Below are 20248 nucleotides of genomic sequence, written 5' to 3'. Positions count from 1 at the left end.
GGGGCCGCTCAGCTCTAGGCCCGTCCTGCTGATGTGACTTTGATGTGGGAAGGTGAGCACCACCCCACGATTCCTGTAGCTCTGCCAGGTACAGTGGGTGCCTTCCCCTGACAGTGCTCATGTTTCTGTCACTGTGCGGCAGCTGGGGCAATTGCCACAGCCCCATTTCACAGATGGTGAAAAGGAGGCTCAAAGAGGTCAGGCAACTTGCCTTGGGTCACACAGTGAGAGGGGTGGGGTCTCTTCTTCAGAGTCTGTTCTGTTTTGTGACTCTCTCTGTGAACATCTGTCCCTTTCACTGTGTGTCTCTATCTCACTTACACTGGACTGTCCTTTATTCACTTGCACTTCACTTTCACTCTTGCTCATCAGCAGTGGGCAGAGAAAAAGGCCTGGCCAGAATTGCTTGCCAGGCCCAGGACAGAGCTGGTAATATCCATATGACCATTCTACACTATGCTGTGAGCCTTTTCCAGGAATTAGACCTACTCATGCCTCTTCTTTCTTCCCTCCCTCCCTTCCTTCTTCTACCAGCCAGCAACCAGACACATTAGTACTGAGTGTCTTGGTGATCTGGGTCCTGCCTAGGTGTTGGTTGATGCTTCTTCGTCCACTCACAGGGCACAGGACAGGATCCACTCTGTTTCAGAACTGTGCCTGGCCCTGAGTATCCTGCACATGCTCTAGGGATGGTCTGGGAGAGCTCATGGAAAGTATGGCGTCCCCTGCCACCCAAAGGGGCAGGGGACAAAGGGGCGTGCAGGTGTGGAAAGCATTCAAGGCCCGGCCTTGTCCCTCCCAGATCCCCCATTATCCTGCACAGATGTTATCCCTAGTCACAGCTGAACCAACCACAGTTTCCCAAGGTCACATGAGCTTTCAGGTCTCACAAACATCTGTTTGTCCAGGTCTAGGTGTTAGCACTCGGCAGAGAGACAGCTCCCTGCCTTCCATGCCTGCCTATGTACTTGCATGAGTGTGATCACGTCTGTGCAAATATCTGAGCAAGTGTCCTTGGGAGGGATGTGTGGGTGTGCGGATATGGCTGCATAAGTGCAGAAGAGTCTGAATGTGCTTGGGATGTGGCATGTGCATGACAGAGCACCCAATTAGGTGTGTGGATATGAAAATATGAGTGTGTATGTGTGTGATAGAGCCACAGTCTCAGAGCCCTTGAATACAGGAGCCCACAACACAGGGTCTATGAAAATGGAGGCCACTAAGAAGAGCCCCTCTATGTGTGCCCTGGCTTGGGCTCCTATGAGGACTGAAGCATGTTTCAGAGGAGACTCAAGGTCTGTGGGATCCAGGGTGGGCTTGTGACCTATGACCCTTCTCTGTGTCCATAGGTGGGGCCATGGGTGGCACCATCAGTGCTGTGGCTGCGCTGGTGGACCTGGCAGTGTCCAGAAATGTGACAAATAGCGGCCTGGCCTTCTTCCTCACTGCCGACATCTTCCTTGGGCTCTGCATTGGGCTCTACTTGCTGCTGCTGCGCCTGGAATACGCAAGGTGAGGCTTCCCACGTCCTGTCTGGGTTCCTCTGATGAGGCTCCTCACTTTCTTTCTGGGGGTCCACCAGATGAGGCTCCCCACTTCCTATTGAGTTTCCCCAGGTCAGAGTATCTATTTCCTGTCTCTGTGCCCATATTGCCCTCTATGCATCCTTGCAGATGTAAGATTCTCCATCACTGTCTATACCCAATGAAAGGTGTGCTCCAAAGGACAAAATTGTTTTGCCCAAAATGGGCAAATTATTTCCTGCTATATCCTGGTTGCTGCTCAAGTAAATGTCAGTGTCTGTGGGTTGAGAATCAGGTTCCCGGGTGTCAGGCTATGGAAGCCTATTTGCTACAGATTGGTCAGGGAGACAGGCAGTGGGAATGGGGCCCTCTCTGAACCTCCCTGAAAGGTCCCGATGGCCCCAAGCACAGCCCCCCATTATCTAATTTTTTGTTTGAGACCAACTTGATGGGTGCTCTAGGGTTGCTGCAGTAACTATCCACAGGAACTATAACACTTTAAGAACTAACTGGTGATAGGGGCCCAGCCCCAGGCTCCCACATACATTCTAACCCTTTGAGTTATTTCCCTGGCCTTTCTTTCTTCTGTGTGTGCTGGGGATGGAACCCAGACTCTTGCATACCCATTTGATTTTCCATGTTGTTGTTGTTGTTGTTTTAATTTCAAAAGCAAATGTGGGGATGGGGTGGAGGAGGGGGTCATATCCAGAGGTGCTCAGGGATTAGACTCTCAGCTCAGTGTTAGATGGGTGCCCCCAGCAGGCTCTCACGCATGCCCATGAGGTACAGGAGATGATGCCCAACCTCCTGCATACAAAGCATAGCTGTACCATCTCATCAGCCCCTCCACGAAGTTCCCTGTCCTACATGGAAACTTCTGTGCCATTTAAAGCTGGATCGAGACTTCTGGATCACAGAAAGGCCTTTGAGGAAAGTCCTTCTTTTGCTGTTTCTCAGAGTAAATACTACATAAAAGGAATTGAAGTGCTGCCCCCCAGGAGGGCCGAACTGTGCTGGGTCTTCCTGGGCACCTTCCACCCCAAAAGAATTAAATAAATCTCTTTTGTCTGGGTGCTGGTAGGGTGAGGCTGCAGGCTGGGGAGATAAGATGGGGATACTGGGAGGCAGGGCATAGAGGAACAGCCCCAACCAGAGGATCTGAGTGGGGAGCATTTGGAGGCAGACAGAAGGGGACTACAGAAGAAGGGGGTGATAAGAAGCTGATATGGAGCCAAGGGTGGGGATATGTTCAGTCTCCTCCCCCAGTCGGGAGGGGCTGGCGCACCCGCTTTAGCCCTTCTTGGGGAGGGAGGCAGGCGGGAGGAGATACCCACACACCTGCTGGGATCTGTTTGTAGTGACAGTGGAGACACTACTGGGCCCCTCAAATGCTCACAGTGTAGGGGCCAGAGCCATAGTACAGTGGGGGAAGACACTTGCTTTCCCTAAGTTTGATTCCCAAATCCTAAATCCTGAGCACCACCAGATATGGCCCCCCCAAAAAACGAATAAATAAAAAGCTCACTGTGGCAGAACCAGTCCAATGTTGAGGGGGAAACTGAGTCCAAGACTGGGGAATGATTGGTGCACACAGGACCGATGTAGGCTGGATCAGAATCCAACTATCCCATCACACTGCATACATGAGACTCTGGGCTCCCACAAGCAAAGCCTCTTCCTGACACCTGTAAGGAACGTGGGCAGTGGAAGACAGCAGACTTCTTCAACTTTTTTTTTCCTTTTTATTTGGGGCCCACACCTGGCAGACCTCAAGGGTTACTCTGGGCTCTTTGCTCAGAACTCACTCCAGGCAGGCTTGGGGGACTCTATGGGATGCTGGATATTGAACCCTGGTCAGCTGTGTGCAAAGCTAATACCCTCCTCACTGTGCTATTACTCCAGCCCCGTTCTCCTTCAACTCTTGTATTTCTCTTCTATACTACTTGGATCCTTGGCATCAGATGTGTGCTGGCCTTATCATTTTTAATATGAATGTCTCAGGGGCACCTACTTGACATGCAGGAGCCCTGTATGTCAAGATCACATGCATGGCCTGTGAGCACTGAGAGGGAGGGCAGTAGCTCTCCTCTAAAACCACAGCAATGACAATAAAGGGTATTAGTTTCAAACCTATTTTATCTCTGCGCTGTCCTTCACAAGAAAGACTGGAGCTAGAGAGGCAGCCTGGACTGAGGTCAGCTCTGGGGATGTAGGGACATGGGAGTCAGGCCTGGTTCCTTGGTGTCAGGCATTTCTGGCAGTGGAAGGACCTTTAGCCCAGACCATTCCTTTTGGCCACACACACACATGCCATCTTGGCCTCCCAGAGCCCTAGGCCTATTGTACTTTGTTTCTCCTTGCAGAGCCGATGGTCTGTCTCTCTTACCCCTCTCTTTGACCCTGAGAGGTCCCCTCTGACCCTGCCTTCCGAGTGCCCTGACCCTGTGCTCTCTCTACCCTGAAGATACTACATGAGGCCTGTGAGGCCAGTGCACGTGCTTCCTGTGGAAGAGCAGCGACCCTGGGACACCCCCACAAGCCCCTTGCTGGTCACAGCAGCCAGAAGCCCTCTGACTCCACCCCTGTATCCCATCCTGAAGAAGACGGCCTGCCTGGGCTTCTGTGTCATCTACCTCCTCTTCATCACCAGCCTCGTCTTCCCAGCTGTTTCCAGCAACATTGAGTCCCTGCAGAAGGAGTTGGGGTCCCCGTGGACCACCAAGTTCTTCGTGCCTCTCACCAGCTTCCTTCTATACAACGTGGCTGACCTGTGTGGCCGGCAGGTCACTGCCTGGATCCAAGTGCCGGGGCCCAAGAGCAAGATGCTCCCAGCTCTGGTACTTCTGAGGACTTGCCTGGTGCCTCTCCTGGTCTTCTGCAACTACCAGCCCCGCATCCACCTGCATATGGTCCTTTTTCGCTCTGACATCTACCCTGTGGTGCTCACTTCCCTGCTGGGGCTCAGCAATGGCTACCTCAGCACCCTGTCTCTCATCTATGGGCCCAAGATTGTGCCCCGGGAGCTGGCTGAGGCCACTGGCGTGGTGATGTCTTTCTACATGTGCTTGGGATTGGTATTGGGCTCAGCCTGTTCTGTGCTGTTGGTGCATCTTATCTAGGCTCAGGGAGGACAGACAGTTGCCAGGACACAGGCGCTACATGGAGTGTGAGGGCCTTGGCTTGTCATGGAGGACACAGTACACTGGGGCCTCATCTGTCCTTGGGAGCTGGAGGCAGACATGCCCCACCCCTATGCCAAACGGAAGCTTCCTAGACACCAGCCAAAACACTCCTGAGAATTTGGAAGACTTGTAAGACTTGGAGCAGGATGACTGGAGTGGTGACAGTCATGTAGCCAGGCTGGGGCTTCCTGCGGAGGGTTGGCCTTGACACAAAAGTGGCCTGGAGCACTACAGTGGATGCTGAATATTTTGGTGGTTTCAGCTAATGGCCTGATGTGAAGACTCTCGACCCTTCCTACCCAGAGGTGGGCTCTGGGACTGGAAGTCCCTGCAGGATGGCCACAGTTCAGGCTTGCCGCTCAGACCTAAACATACCTATGCATGCTTTGGGGAAGAGCACCCTCTCAAACAGACCAGCACTCATTAGATTACACCTTATTTTACCCAAAACAAAGATCATCCCTGGTACCTTTGTATCTATTTGTTTACAACTTGGTTTTACCCCAAAACAGATTGTCTTACATGTAAACCTGGTACTGGCTCAGGGTAGCCTGAGCTATCTGTCCTTACCCCCCCCCCACTTGGGGGTGGTCTTTGTATTCACTTGATGGTAAAAGGTTTTTCCCCCTAGCTTTTACTATGTCTAAGCAATGTAACAACTACTTTTATAAGTTCTGATCTGGGGTTCTTGCCTCTTGCAGAGAACAATAGAACACAACTTATGTACTCCTCTCAATTTTTTTAAACAAAAATTGTTGTTATACCTTATTTTACCCAAAAAAAGACCATCCCTGGTTTCTTTGTATCTGTTTACAACGTGACTTTACCCCAAAACAGAGATTGTCTAACATGTAAACCTGGGACTGGCTCAGGATAGCCTGAGCTAAATGTCCATACTCTGTCCTTACTCTCCCATTTGGGAGTGGTCTCTGTACTCAATAAAAACAACCATTCTGACAGGCAACTCGCTCTCAATATGAGGTAGAAGATTGCCAGAATACACATTTCACCCTCAGCCTGGTCTGGATAATTTTGTGCAGTTTCTTTAGACTTGTTTAGACTGGGGTTGGAGATATAGCATGTGGGGTGATTTTACAGGCACCCCCAGAAAAATGGGCCTTCTCTCAACTTGTCTCCTGCCAATGGGAACCAGACACGCTCCAGGCAGGTTTTCCAATGTCCCCTGATTAGGATCAGGATGGGGTAGCACTTTCAAGACTGTGTTTATGACACGTGAATTCAGAGAGTGCAATAAACTTGATGCCCACTGGTGTCAGAGGTCACAGGCCCCATCCTGGTGGGGTGATTCAAGGGTGTGCAGAATGGGACAAAACTCAGAGGAGCGGGGTGACATGCCTGGACCACTCCTTTCCATCCCAAGCCTGAAGGAGCTAGGGGGCACAGCTGGCCTGCCAGAGCCTAAGAAGAGGATCCCATCTTCCATCAGCCAAAAGCAGGTGGCAATAATGGGAGTACTGGAGTGCCTGGGCATAGCCCACAGCTACTTCTCTCCCTGGGAATCATCATTATAGGTGGTGGTGGTGGTGGTGGTGGTGGTGGTTTGTGTTTGTGGCAATACCTAGAGGTTACTTCTGGCCATACTTGGGGGCCATATGCAAGGGGTTGAGCTGGGATCCCCCTGCTGTACTCTGCTCCATCCCCTGGGGAACCATTACCTTATGCTCCTCCCTGTTGCCTTGTCTGACTCTCTTTGGGGTAATTATGTTTGTTGAAGCTGTTGTATCTCACAAAGTGCCTCCAGCCTGTGTTTGGTTGGGGCGGGGGACTCATGGCCTCAGGGCATACAGATAAGAAGAGTGGTTCCCATTTTCCCAGACTCTCTGAAGACTTCCGGAGTGTGGGGGAAGGTTGTGCCTTTGGGAACTAAGAAAAAGGAAGTCAGAGATGCAGAGCCAGCCATAGTTTTTCAGGGAGGGCTCAGAAAGAAAGGTTCCTCCCAAGAAGATGTGGCAGTCTTGAGAACCCTAAATCAAGCAGCTGCTTCTCTTCTAAGTGCAGTGCCCTGCGGAGAGCTGGTTAAACCCGAACCCAGTAAACCCTTAGCAGCGGGTCTTAGCTCTCTCTGCTCCTAGACTAATTCCCTGGGCAGGAACACACTTCAAAGGTTTGCTGAAATGATATCTGAAGTAAACGGTTTCATTTTCTTTCTTTCTTTCCTTTTCTTGCCGTGGGGAGGCATTGAAGCCACACATGGGGGTACTCTCCTGACTCTGCACTCAGAAATTACTCCTGGTAGGCTTGGGGGATACTAGGGATTTAACCCGAATCAGCTGCATGCAAGATAAACACCCTCCCCACTGTGCCTCTCATTTTCTTTCTTTCTTTTTTAATAAATTGTCCCTTCCACTGGCAAGACCCAAGCCTCAGGCCCCTTGGTTTTCCCCAGCAACCTTCATGCCCTCCAGTCTTTGAGGCCTTCCTTGGACTGGCCATACTTCAACTTCCTCCCTCCCTCTCTTCCTTCCTTCCTCCTTTCTTTCTTCCCCCTTCCTCCTTTTTTTCTTCCTTCCCACTTCCTTCGTCCTCCTTCCCTCCCTCTCTCCCTTCTCCCTCCCTCCCTCTCTTCCTTCCTTCCTTCCTTCCTTCCTTCCTTCCTTCCTTCCTTTCTTCCTTCCTTCCTTCCTTTCTTCCTTCCTTCTTTCCTTCCTTCCTTCCTTCCTTCCTTCCTTCCTTCCTCCCTCCCTTCCTTCCTCCCTTCCTTCCTTCCTTCTTTCCTTCCTTCCTTCCTTCATTCCTTCATTTTTTCCTTCCTTCCTCCCTCTTCTCTGCACCTGAGACAGGAGTACCACTCTCAAAAGCTGCCCAAAGGACCCAGGTTGTGGCCTCAAACAAAACAAAAATCCTGTTAACCAAAGAATAACTCTTCATCCCTGCTAATGGTGACTTGTCCTCTCTGAGGTCCTGTGAAGGTTGGCCTCAGAAATCCACCACTATTATCTCTGTTTTTGGAGGGGACACACAGCCATAGTACATGATGGCTACTCCTGGTGGCTCTCAGGGGACACATAGTGTCAGGATGAACCCAGGGCTGCCACACAAAATGTGTGCTCAATTCTTTAAACCTTCTCTCTGGCCTGGAGACTGAACTGCCCACTGCCTACACAGACACCTTAGCTGCCTGACACCCAGCAAGAGGCCGCAGAAAGGAAGTTCACAACACCCTCCCCTTTTAAGAATTTGCAGATTCCAAGCTGGCCAGGGACCAAGAACCAGTCATGGGTCACTGTGGGCTAGCACTGGCCTGGAGGGTGAGTCAGATGCCAGGTGTGACAAGGATCCCACAGATCCTCTGAGGTGTCTCTCCTCAAATCTGCTTGCAGAGGCACAAGCATTACCTTTAATGCTGCATGTAGCTTTTTCTCACCCATTTTCACCTTCGTACTCAAAGCCCCCAATATCTGGATGCCAGACCAGGCCTCAGACACACAGACTCTTAAGTGACAGCTAAGTAACAGCTAGGCTTCATGGCCAGATCAGCCAGGCTCGAGCTCAAGGTCCAGCTCCTACAAAACTGCAGCCTGAGCCCCATGAACCCCCAAAGGTAGCTTGCTCTCCCAAGTTCCTGATTCTATGGGGGTGGGAAAGGCCTTTGAATGAGAATTTGCATTTTGAAACAAATGCCAGGTGGTGATTGGGGGACCCCATTTGGAAAACCACTGTACTGGATCCCACCCCCATTTCTAAGACTGATTAGGGCCAGGAACTCCCTCCTTCCAAGTCCAGGAGAGAACCGGACTCCCTCTGCTCGTTCCTGCTCAGATCTCAGGCCCATGAAGTCTTCAGAGCAGCTAATGTGTAGTGGACAGGTGCTTGCCCTTGCTCAGAAAGCATCAGAGCCAGGCAGTGGCTTTGCCTGTTTAGTGCCAAGTTCATCTCCCCTATTCCTCTGGGGTGGCTCCCCATGGCCGGGGCCCTCAGCTGCATCCTCCACCTGCTCCCCTCATCATACATATTCAGGAGGAGCAGAAAGGTGGGGGAGGGGAAGCCCACAGTTAGGGGCTGATGAGTGGGAAAAGGCATCTCACGAGCTCCCCAGCAGTCCCGTGAGTGGGGAGCAGCAGGAGTGGGGCGGGACGGCCTCCTGCCAGGGCAGGTCACACCTCATACTTGCGCCCCAGTGCTCATTAGCTGCTGAGGTGGTGTTAACTGGTTTTCATTTTGCTGAGACTCCAAAAGGGAAATGAGCCGTTTCCACCAAGCCCCCCAACCCCCCCTCCTTGAAACAGAAAGTGAATTGGCTGCATTTTCCACTGATTTTGTGAGCTAAGAATGCAGAAGTCTGGCCGGCTTTTATCAGAGGCTCGGACACAGGAAACGAGTTGGCTCCAACTTCCATCGTTCTGCTCACACAACGGGAAGGGTCTAGGCCAGGCCTGCTGGCGCCACACCACTGGGGTCTGTCTGAGGGTGCCAGGAAATACCCCTCCTTCCCTTGCTTGCTTGCTTGTAGCTCCAGACTGAGATTCTGCCTGTTGGGTCAGGGATAAGCCACTGCAGTTCTTGAAATAAGGGGCTTAGCATCGGCAGATGCTGGTAAACCTCTCAGAGACCCTATGTCCTCTACTGAAATAGGGGGCCTTGCTCTTGCATTCCCCAAAGTTCTGAGCCTATGGCAGAACTTTATGAGCTAGGAGAACATTTGCATGTCCAGTGTGCATCCCCTCCCAGGAGTTCAGGAGCCTCAAGAACCAATTGTCACTGTTCCTCCTCACCACCAGTCACTGAATAGCTGGGATTTATGACTCCAAGACTACCTGGTTTCAAACTTGCTCTCTGGAAACTGACCACTCTAGGTGTTGTTTCAGGCTCTACCAACTTTAGAGTGTCAGGCATTATCTATGCTGAGTTGGGGTGTGTGCAGCCACACTTGTGCTCAAGAGACCTAATCAGACCCAAGTCATCTACTCCACAGCAAGACTCTGTGAAGTCAGAGAATTCCAATTTCAACCCCGACCTTCCAGGGAGACAGGAAGGTCAATGTGCCGAGGGACAAGAAGAACATAGTTCACTTGGGACTTGATTTATAACTCACAGCTTGAGTCCCGTGTATCCAGGTCACCATTTGGATGGTTGCCCTGGGCCTGCAAATGTGCCTTTTTATTACTAGAAATTTGAATTTCTTGCCCTTCTCTGTCTTCCTTAAGATTCAGAGTTGTGCTTTAGAAATGGAGCCAGGACAAAAGATTTTTTTTTTGAAGGAAGGACTCCCTTGCTTCACCCCCTTAAGCCATGTCAGCCCAGAAGACCCATAGGATAGATGGTGAGTTCTCTCTGGTCCAGCTGGTTTTTCTTTGCCTCTTAGTAGCTTCCAGATCACAGGGAAAAAAGGGGTGTCGCTTCAGGGTAAGAAGAAAGACTTCGTGGGGCCAGCTCAATAAAACAGTTGAGAGGGCATTTACCTTGCATGTGGTTGACCTGAATTCAATTCCTGACATTCCATTGGGTTTTCCAAGACCACCAGGAGTGATTCCTGGGTGCTGAGCCAGGTATAACCCCTGAGAACCCTGGTGTGGCCCAAAAAAACAAAAAAGAAAAAAAATAGAAAACAGATATTTTGAATGTAAAAACTTGAGTCAAGTCAAGCCATCCTGCAGGGAGAGAGGAGCCCCAATTCTTGCCTTAGGAGCACATGCAGAAATGGAGAATTCCATCCTGCTCCTTCCCCTCTCTACCCTGGAAGAAAGGCTACAGGTCTTCAGCTGGCCAGGACACATCTGTTAGTGACAACTGGTGGCTGTTAACAGGACCTTGGAATGCCATGGGGTTCTTATGCTCCGGTTGCTGGTGTCATTACCACATTTGCTTCTGTACCAAGTTCTATCCGGTGTTGCCTTGTCTACATACACCATGGGTACAGATTCTGATGCTGCAGAAGAGACGACAGGAAAATCCCTGGCTGCTGGCTTCCCCTGAGCCGAGACAGCAGTTGTTGGGAAAGGAGGAGCATGGGTGACAGGTTTGCAGTGGACTCACTTGGAGGTAAGTGCTATGCCCTTTTTTCAGGGGTGTTTGGTCACACCTGATTGTGCTCAGAGGTTATTCCAGGCTCTGTGCTCAGAAATTACTCCTGGCAGGCTCAGAGGACCTATGGGATGCTGGAGATGGAACTTGGGTCAGACGTGTGCAAGACAAACACTATCCTTTGTGTTACTGCTCCAACCCCGTGCCCTTTCTAACTTACAGATACCAATAAAGTCAGCGCCAACGCTAGACACTGGACAACTCCAAAAATGGTCATAGTTGCAGTTTGTCCATGTGACAGATACCACTGGATACTGCACACTCAGCAGGTGACACTTTAACCTCTTTACTTCTTCCAACCTTCAGTGCACACAAGAAAACCTTCCCCCTTAGTATTGATCTTTGATGATCCCTTGTTTAAAAGACTGTTCTCCCCTTTTATTATTTGTGTGTGTGTGTATGTGTATAAGTTTTTTGGTTATTTGAGCCACACCCGGTGATGCTCAGGGGTTACTCCTGGCTATGTGCTCAGAAATCGCTCCTGGCTTGGGAGGAACCATATGGGACGCCGGGGGATCGAACTGAGGTCCATCCTAGGCTGGCACTTGCAAGGCAGATGCCTTACCTCTAGTGCCACCACTCCGGCCCTGAACCCCTGATTTTTTTTTGTTTGTGTGGTTTTTGGGTCACACCCGGCAGTGCTCAGGGATTATTCCTGGCTCCAGGTTCAGAAATTGCTCCTGGCAGGCATGGGGGACCATATGGGACACCGGTAATCGAACCAATGACCTCCTGCATGAAAGGCAAACGCCTTACCTCCATGCTATCTCTCCAGCCCCTCCCCTGATATTTTTAAAGTAAATAAAACAACTGGGTTAAAATATTAAAAAGACACAAGATACTTAGTAGATATCATACAAGCTTAGCATTAAATATTTATTCGGTTTGGGGTCACACAGGTGGGAATTAAACCCTGGTCAGACAAGTACTTAAAGCCCTGTATTATCTGGCCCCAAGTTTATAATTTTGAAAGAGGTGAGACTGAGGCCCCCACAAGAGTCTCCTTAGCTCTAGTGTTGTCTCTAGATTTAGGAAGAGACTGGTCACCCTTAGCTAATGAACATATGCAGTAAGTTTGAATTTATTGCTTATTCCCTTTAAATTCAGGATACATATGTGTCTATTTGCAGGGTCTTATCCCTGAAACTAAGAACAAAATAGGGGAGGATGTTAAAATAGAAGTAGAGAGAAAAGGAGAAGGAAATAGAAAACACCACAGCTCAGATATTTTTAAGGACTTGAAACTTTGATGAGGGCCAGTCAGAACTTTCAGGCTGCCCTGTCACAATCTGAGAGTCTGTCTCCTTGCTGCTGATGCAACTCTAACTCCCCCCCCCCATCTCTGATCATGTGCCTGCTAATTTTCCCTGCGTAGGTCTAGCAGGTGCCTGCCACCTGGTTAAGACGTGCCATCCTTATCTACCCCTATAGGAAGTCTTGAAGTTGAAATTTCCGGTTCCAGAATTGCACTTGAGCAGGTTAGAAATCTGCCACAGGGAGCTGTGTATCTTCAGGCACCCTAGGTTCCTCCCTGAGTTTGTTTCCTAGTCTAAATCAGGCATGACTTACTATTTACCCCTGAGGACCAGACAGACAGCTTTGGTAAGAAAAAGCTTTGTGGAAGTAAGCAAATCAATCATAATGTCACTTAGTATTCATCATGATTGATGGAAACAGGAACAGAAAAGCAAAAAAAAAAATAATAATAATAAAATAAAAGCTTCTAGAGGTCAAGGTCTGAGTTAAACCAGGTAGGTCTGACTAGTGGAATAGGGGTGGAACTGTTGCAATGACCTGAGCTGCTGGCAAAGAGCCCAGGTTTTGGATGCTCCAAGAGGCATACCGTGTTCCCGGTGCTCGGACTGGCTAGAGACCTTCTGCCCCGGGAATCCTTCCCGTCCGGTGATTTACGACGATACCAGCTTAGTGGGCAAAGACTCCCAGAAGCTGCATCCCCAGCTAGTTAAGAGACAGACTGGGGACCGCGACTTCCGGGAAGGAGCCGCGGGGCATGCCGGGAGCCAGGCCGCATAGCCAATCGCTGCGCCGGGGCGGCAGCGGTTGCCGGGCAACGGGGCGGACGCCCAGGTAGAACCGAGGAACAGCTGTTTCCACATCTGGAATGGCTCGGGGCTGGGGCTGAGGCTGGGGCTGGAGGCCCGAGTGCACCCGCAGATTCTGCAGGCGGATGTTTTTCTTGTCCGCGGTTAACCACGTCTTCTTGGACTTGAAGAAAGGGAAGATAAGGCAGATAGGAAATAAATATAGAAAACATTTTATATATAACAATATATAAAACATAAATATATAAAAATATATAAAACATTTTATATAAAATATAAATGAAATATAGATTAATAATAGGCAGGTTTATTGGTCTCTTTTTGGGAGAGGGGACTGTTTTCTTTCCAGAGAAGATTTCATTAGATCTTCTTTTGATCTTGCACAGAAGATGTGGTTACTGTTCCCATTTTTGTAAGTGGAGAAAAAGGTTTTAATAAATGAAATTTCTTTTCCTAAGTAACTCTTAGAGTAACTGAGCTGAAATCAAATATTTTGTTTTCTTTTGTTTGTTTGGAGCTACACCAGAGCTGCTGAGCTCTCACTTCTGACTCTGCTCTCCAGAATTAATCCTTGTGGGCTCCAGGGGCTGTCAGAGGGGCTAGAGATGGAACCAGAGCCTGCCACGTGAAGTCAAGTGCCTTAACCTTTTTGACTCCTAATGAATTAATCGGTGACCCTGTATTTCAACAAAGCTGCCATACCCACTTACAATAGCCAATTCTAATTTCTTCTGGGGGGTGGGAGCTGAAGCTTATTTGGCTTTTGTTTGTTTTTGTTTGGGGGCCACACCCTGCAATGCTCAGTGTTATTCCTGGCTCTGCACTCAGGAATCAGGGGAACCATATGGGATGTGGGGATTGAACCTTGCAGTCGGCTGTATGCAAGGCAAACACCCTACCCATTGTGTTATTGTTCCGGCCCTGGGAGCTGAAGTTTAGACTATTTGGGGGCACCTTTTAGGAACAAAAGAAATAAATAACCAGTATAATATTATTTACAAAGAGGAATGCTTATAAAAGGTGACAGTTTTATAAGTTCTGAAGAAAAGTCAGAGTTGGCAAGGAATATTTGTTTAGTGTGTTAAGAGCAATTGCAAAAAAAAAAAAAAAAAAGAGCAATTGCAACAAAAATGCTTTTGATAATGAGATGGGGGATTGGGATTGGAGGCCATACCCCAAAGTGCTCAGGGTTCACTCCTGATGGTGCTTAGGGAACCAGATGTGGTCCTAGGGACCCTAATTTTTTCCATTTATATATTTGCTTTCCTTTTGGGTACACACCAGGCAGTGCTTTGAATTACTCCAGGATATTTTCCTGGTAGTGCTCAAGGTGGTTGCTTGCTCTACGTGGTGCCAGAGTCCAAGCCTGGGTCTCCTGCACACAAAGCCTGTCCTGAAGATTTTTGAGCTATCTATATCTCAGGCCTCAAGAACTGCTGTTCGCCAGTAAAACAGACATGCTATGAGACCCACACGGTGAAGCTCTTCCCAGACATGACCAGAGCCCTCTTCAGGGTCCCTTTGTGCTTGCCCAGCCCTGGGCAAATTGGTAACTCTCCTGCCTTCCAGGAAATCAGACTTCAGAGCTGTTCACTAGCTCTTAACCTTTTGGTTCCTCTCATTGTCCTTATAATTTGTTCTTATCTGCCTGATTAGGTATTTTTTGTTTTGGGTCACACCAGGTGGTGCTCAGGAGTTACTCCTGGCTCTGCACTCAGGAATTACTCCTGGTAGTGCTCAGGGGTCCATATGGGATCGAACACAGGTCAGCCTCATGAAAGGCAAATGCCCTACCCCACTGTGCTATTGCTCTGGCAGCCTTTTTTTTTTTTTTTTTTTTTTTGGTTGTTTTGTTTTTGTTTTGCTTTGTTTGCTCTCTTGTCACACCCAGTGGTGCTTAGGGCCCTCCCCTGGTGCTGGGAGCCCGAATTTGTGGTTCCAGGTTAGAATTCCTTGTGCCAGCTACAGCCTGAAGCAAGACAACTCAACTGACCCAAGCCTTAACGTCTGGTCCTGGGCCTTTACACAAGAAAAGAGAATTATATCTGTCTCTCAGGTATCTGCTTTCCCAGCTTTTCTTTAATTTCCTTTGTAGATACTTTGTTAGCTGACTTGGAGGCCTTTTTGTTTGTGTTTTGGGGGCTCACACTCCTTCCTCGGTGCTAAGGAATTACTCCTGGAGGTCTTTATAAATCATATGTGATTGAGCCTTGGATTGAACCAGGATCAGCCAGGAGCAAAGTTAGCTGCTCTCTTTGTCTCTGTCTCTCTGTCTCTCTCTCTCTCCCCCCCTCTCTCTATCTCTCTCTCTGTTTCTGTCTCTCTGTCTCTGTCTCTATCTCTCTCTATCTCTGTTTCTCTGTCTGTCTCTGTGTCTCTGCCTCTGTCTCTCTCTTCCTCTCTCCCTCTCTCCCTCTCAGAATGATTCAACTCAGAAGAGGGATAAGCATTCCTTGATGTGTGATTATGGTTCGATATCTGTCTCTCTGGCCTGGGGCTCTGTAGCTCTCTCTTCTCTGTGGCTCCGTCTTGTGCCTGTCTGGGTGCCAGTAGATTGTTAGTGAAGTCTTTGTGGGACAGACAAACGGATGCTTGCGCAGGAAAGAGGCCCAGTGGGCGGCCCCACTCTGCCTCTGCAGACACTGAGCATGGTGGCTGCAGGAAAAGCCCCCATGTGCGGCCTCTGATGTCAGCAGCAATTCGGACTCCCCCAGTCCTTCCCTCCTGACCAGCTTAATCGGCCGCCAATTACTAATCCTCTCCTGTGGCGGCAGCTGCTCCCCCTGTGCTGCTAATTCCCCCTTCCGACTTAATCATCGTACTTAGCACTTTCAATAAGGGCTTTTCATCTACTGCGCCCAGCTCAGGCATTAGCTGATTACCGTAATCTGTCCGGCTCCCAAGGCAGCAAACCAGAAGGGTAGGTGGAGTATTGGGCTTCCCTTCCTGGCTTGCAGACTCAGTCTCCCCATATGTAGGGTGGGGTCCGCTGTCCTTCATTTCTGGTGCCGTGAGTGATCTAGGAACCGAGCCCGTCTCTTGATGCAGGAGACATCATTCTAGTTCAGTCTCAGCACCTCTAAGAAGCTCTAGTTTTCTCTCCAGGAAGATTTCTGAGTCTCAGTCTTCTCATCTCTAAAATGGGGGTGACATGGAGCCATGATAGCACAGCAGGGAGAGCCTTGCACAAGACTGACCTTACTTCAATCCCGAGTATACAATAGGTCCCCTGAGTCTATCAGGGGAGGATTCCTGGGGAGGAATGCCAGGGGTGGAATCCTGCCAATAGGATTCCTGAGCTCAGTTCCAGGAGTAACCTCTGAGCACTGCCAGAAACTAAAATGGGGGTGACAGGCCTGAGTGAGATAGCACAGCAGGAGGGCAATGGGCCTTCGAGTTGGCCTTGAACCTGACCCAGTCAGGTTTCATCTCCAATTCCTGGTCTGGTCCCCTGATCCCCACTAGAAATGATCACTGAGTGCTGGGTCTGGAAGAAGCTCTGAGCATTGCTGAGTGTCGTCCCAAACAAACCAATAAAAACCAAAAAAGGAAAAAAACAAAAAAACAAAAAAGGTTTTTTGAGCCCAGTTGAGTTGAGCTCAGTTTGCTGAAACGTTGGCCCCTGGTAAGCCCTGCCCAAGGTCTTGTCATTGGGGAGATGGAGACAGGAGGAGGCTGTGGGGCCTTCCAGAAGCTTCCTATCATTATGTTATCTTTTTTTCTGTTCCTCCAGGTTCACAAGTCAAAGGAAGATGCCTCATATCCTCATCACTCAATCTCTGGCCCAGCTGTGGGCCCGGGAATGAGCATGTAACCAAAATAGATTAGATGGGGCAGGAAGACAATCTCGGGGGGAGGGGGGGCGGTTTGAGATCTTTCTCCCAGGGAAAGCAACAAGCTGGGGCTTCCTCCCCACACAATATAGATGAGGAAACAGTGGGAGTAACAGGGAAGTAGGAACATGAGAAGTGGGAGCACTCCCACAAGGATGACTTAATTGTTGCTCGGTACTGTCCCCTGGAGGAGAGTGGCATCTGCTTCAGCCTCGTGGCCCTTAAACTGAGACCTTGTAAGAACTGTGCTTGCATCTCCCGCTCCAACCCTGTGCCCACATCTGGGCTCAGTCTCCACAGACTAAGTGAATGACTGAGCTATTTCCACGTTCTGGCTGCCTGAACAGTTTCTAAAGTTATGCACTGAGCAGCTGCTGAGCCCAAGGCCACCCTCCAAGGTGAAATGAGGGAGGTGACCCAGCAGGAGATGGGGGCCCTCTCTAGTTTCAAGACACAGATTGGGGTGTTCAGATTGGCTGGGGTCCTTGTTGGGAGTGTGGGTGATCTGTGGACACTAATTTTGCCTTTCCTGGGGAGAAGGGCAGAAAAGCTAAACGTTAGCGATTTTTTGTTTGACTTTTTTGGGGTCCACCTCCTGCACAGGGCTTAGGAGCTACTCTTGATGTAGTGTTTGAGGGGAACTCCTAGTAGTGCATGGGGAACCCTGCAGTGCTCAAATCCTGTTCCCCAGCCTGCAAAGTATATGCTTAGTCCATTGAGTTATCTCCAATCCCAAACCTAGTTTTTGTTTGTTTTTAGGTCATACCCGGCAGTGCTCAGGGGTAACTCCTGGCTCTATGCTCAGAAATCGCTCCTGGCAGGCTCAGGGGACCATATGGGAGGCCGGGATTCGAACCACTGTCCTTCTGCATGCAAGGCAAACACCCTACCTCCTTTCCACCTCCCCACCTACTTTTAATACTTGAAGTTGAGGAGAGGGAGTAGGACTGTAAACTAGGTATTTGATATACAACCTTACGCACTAAGCCATCATTTGAGTTTGATAGCATATTTCTTTGGATAAGCATCAGTCATTTTAGGGATGACTCACCAGGGCGCACATAAATTTCTACCTTTCCCAGTGAGTCACACCACAAGGATATGACACAATTGGAATTCAAGTTCAGGTCTAGCTGCATCCAGGCACCACACTGCATTTAATTAATTTAAATAAATTTAATTTTTTGAGTTTTTGTGCCACACAGAATTGATCAGGTCTCACTCATGGCTCTGTGCTCAGAACTCACTCCTTGCAGGGTTCAGGGGGGACTGTATGGGGTTCCAGGGATTGATCGTGGGTCTGCCACATGCAAGACAAACACCTTACCCGCTGTACTTACTATCTCTCTAGCCTCCGTGCGCTGCATTTTAAATAAGAATACAGCCCCAAGAGCTGGAGCACAAGCTTTGTGTAGCTGGAAACTGGCTTCTATACCGGATACCACATGCTCTAACCACTAGGGGCGCCCTCTCCAAACCAAGCCTGAAGAAAGAGCCAGTGATTGTATATAGGAGAGAAAAGCTAGCATGTGGGAAAGGGAAGTGACTTGCCTCGGGCCACAGTCAGCTAGTGGTAGAGCAGATCTTAAACCCAAGAGCCTGGGGTTCCTGATATAAGGAGTCCACGGGGTGCCAGGATACCCATCAGTATTTGGGATGAAAATATACCTAGGAAGAGAGGAAGCAAGTATGGGGATCAAAGAGGTGGGATTAGAGGGTGGCATATTATCAAGGGCAAGCACCTACTCTGGGCGTTTTCAGACCTGGGTGGGTAAGAAGGGGGCCCTTGTTTTCCTGTAGGGTCAGGATTGGGGGTGTGTGGGTGGGTGGGAGGGTCAATGCAGTACCACATGAAGCCTCTAGGTGGCGCACTACACTGCAGATCTGGACTCCTTTGGAAAGAAGGCAGAGGGAAAGGGTCTCTCTGGGTGTTGGCAGCACCCACTGTTTTTTGAATGCTTGGGAACAAGAACTCTTCATTTTCTCCACTGACCACCTCTGTCCCCACTTTGGCAGGACCTGGACTGCAAACCACCTGCTGGCCCATTGGGGAGATGCATCTGAAAGACCAGGTAGGGGAAGGTAGATGGGGAGCACATTTTGACCTTCCCAGTCACCTTGTCTGGTAGAAGATGTTAGAATCTTGGAGACCCCCTTTTTTGGTCCCAGGACACCCAGCACAGGGGCGCAGCTTCTGGCCTTGCTGAGCAGCACAGGGGGACAGTCAAGCACTTCCTTCTTAGTCTGGCCCGGCTGGGCCACGCATCACTCCCATTTTATCCTCTGTCCATCTGGTCAGGACTTCCTGGGAGTCAGAACAGATCAGCGGAGACAAAGATGTAAAGGGAGAAGAGGCAACCATGAGGGCGGGGGCAGAATGCCAGGATTTCAGAGTGAGGGGTCGGGGGCTCTGAATGCTACAGGATGTTCCCCTGGTTCTTTGGGCCAGAAGAACCTCCAGGGGCAGGAGAGACAGGGCAACATGCAGGGCACTTGCCTTGCACACAACCTATCTGAGTTTGAGCCCTGGCACCCCATATGTAATTACCAGTCCCTCCAATAGTTATTATGCCTGAGTATAGAGTCAGGAAGAAGCTCTGAGCACCACTAGGTCTTTCATTTAGCACTTTGGTCAATTTTTGTCCATTCATGAGTTCTACTGTTATTGCCCCAATTGGGATTTTATTCTCCCTTTTAAATTTTCCATTTATTTCTGGGGCTAGAGAGATAGTGCAGGGGGTAAGGCCTGTTATGCAATAGATCCAGATTCAATCCCAGTATCACCTATGTTTCCCGGAACCCTATAAGGAGTGATTCCTGAATACAGAGCCAGAGGTAGTCCTAAACATGGTGTGATCTCATACCGCTAATCAGGGGTCTCAAACTCGCAGCCCACGGGCCATTTGCGGCCCTCCGTACAACATTTTGTGGCCCTGCCCTAAAGGAATCTTTTTTTGTTTTGTTTTGTTTTAGTTGTCTGGGTCACACCCCCTAATGTTCAAGGCTTACTACTGACTTCGCACTCAAGGATCACCCCAACTTTGCCTCCTGCGGCCCCCAGGTAAATTGAGTTTGAGACCCCTGCTAAGTAAACCCAATAACAATACTCATTTTAATGTTAGTTACTATTATTATTACTTTGTTGTGTGGCCACATTCAGTGATGCTCAAAGGTTCCTCTTGGCTTGGTGCCCAGAGGACCCTATACAGTGCTGGAGTTGGCTGCATGAAATCAACTGTATTAGCTCTCTGGCCGTAGGGCAAGCTTTTTGTCCCCCACACCACACCCCTGCTCAGTCTAGCTTAGGCTGTAGATACACTACTGGTTCCCCCTCCTCTCTGCACTGGGGTGGGCAGTCAGGGTAGGTTCAGGGACACAAGATCAATGGTCACAGGACTTAGTCCAGACACTGAGACACATCATTCCTGGAAATCTACACTGGCAGAGAAACAGATGGGATCAGACCTGTATTCCATGTAAGAGGATGGATGAGGACCCAGGACATGTCTTTTTTGTTTTGTTTCATTTTGGGGTCACACCTGGTGGCACTCAGGGGTTACTCTGTGCTCTCTGCTCAGAAATCACTCCTGGTAGGCTCAGGGGAC

At 49.5% G+C, this 20248-nt stretch overlaps 2 protein-coding genes across 2 annotated transcripts in view; one reads left to right on the top strand and one right to left on the bottom strand.

Annotated features, from left to right (window-relative positions):
* The window catches only part of SLC29A3 (solute carrier family 29 member 3), a 33507-nt gene extending 28547 nt beyond the window's left edge, over positions 1–4960 (top strand). The window contains exons 5-6 of the mRNA XM_049789169.1: positions 1350–1512; positions 3988–4960. Of these exons, the coding sequence (XP_049645126.1) occupies positions 1350–1512; positions 3988–4642 (818 nt within the window). The 3' untranslated portion in view covers positions 4643–4960. The remainder of the gene's footprint in view (positions 1–1349; positions 1513–3987) is intronic.
* The window catches only part of SPOCK2 (SPARC (osteonectin), cwcv and kazal like domains proteoglycan 2), an 836669-nt gene that overhangs the window by 283587 nt on the left and 532834 nt on the right, over positions 1–20248 (bottom strand). The window lies entirely within an intron of this gene.

Source organism: Suncus etruscus, chromosome 15 (assembly GCF_024139225.1).
Source record: "Suncus etruscus isolate mSunEtr1 chromosome 15, mSunEtr1.pri.cur, whole genome shotgun sequence".
In the NCBI taxonomy this organism is placed as follows: domain Eukaryota; kingdom Metazoa; phylum Chordata; class Mammalia; order Eulipotyphla; family Soricidae; genus Suncus; species Suncus etruscus.
Note: the sequence above shows the minus strand (reverse complement) of the source record. Positions and strands in the feature narration are given on the sequence as shown.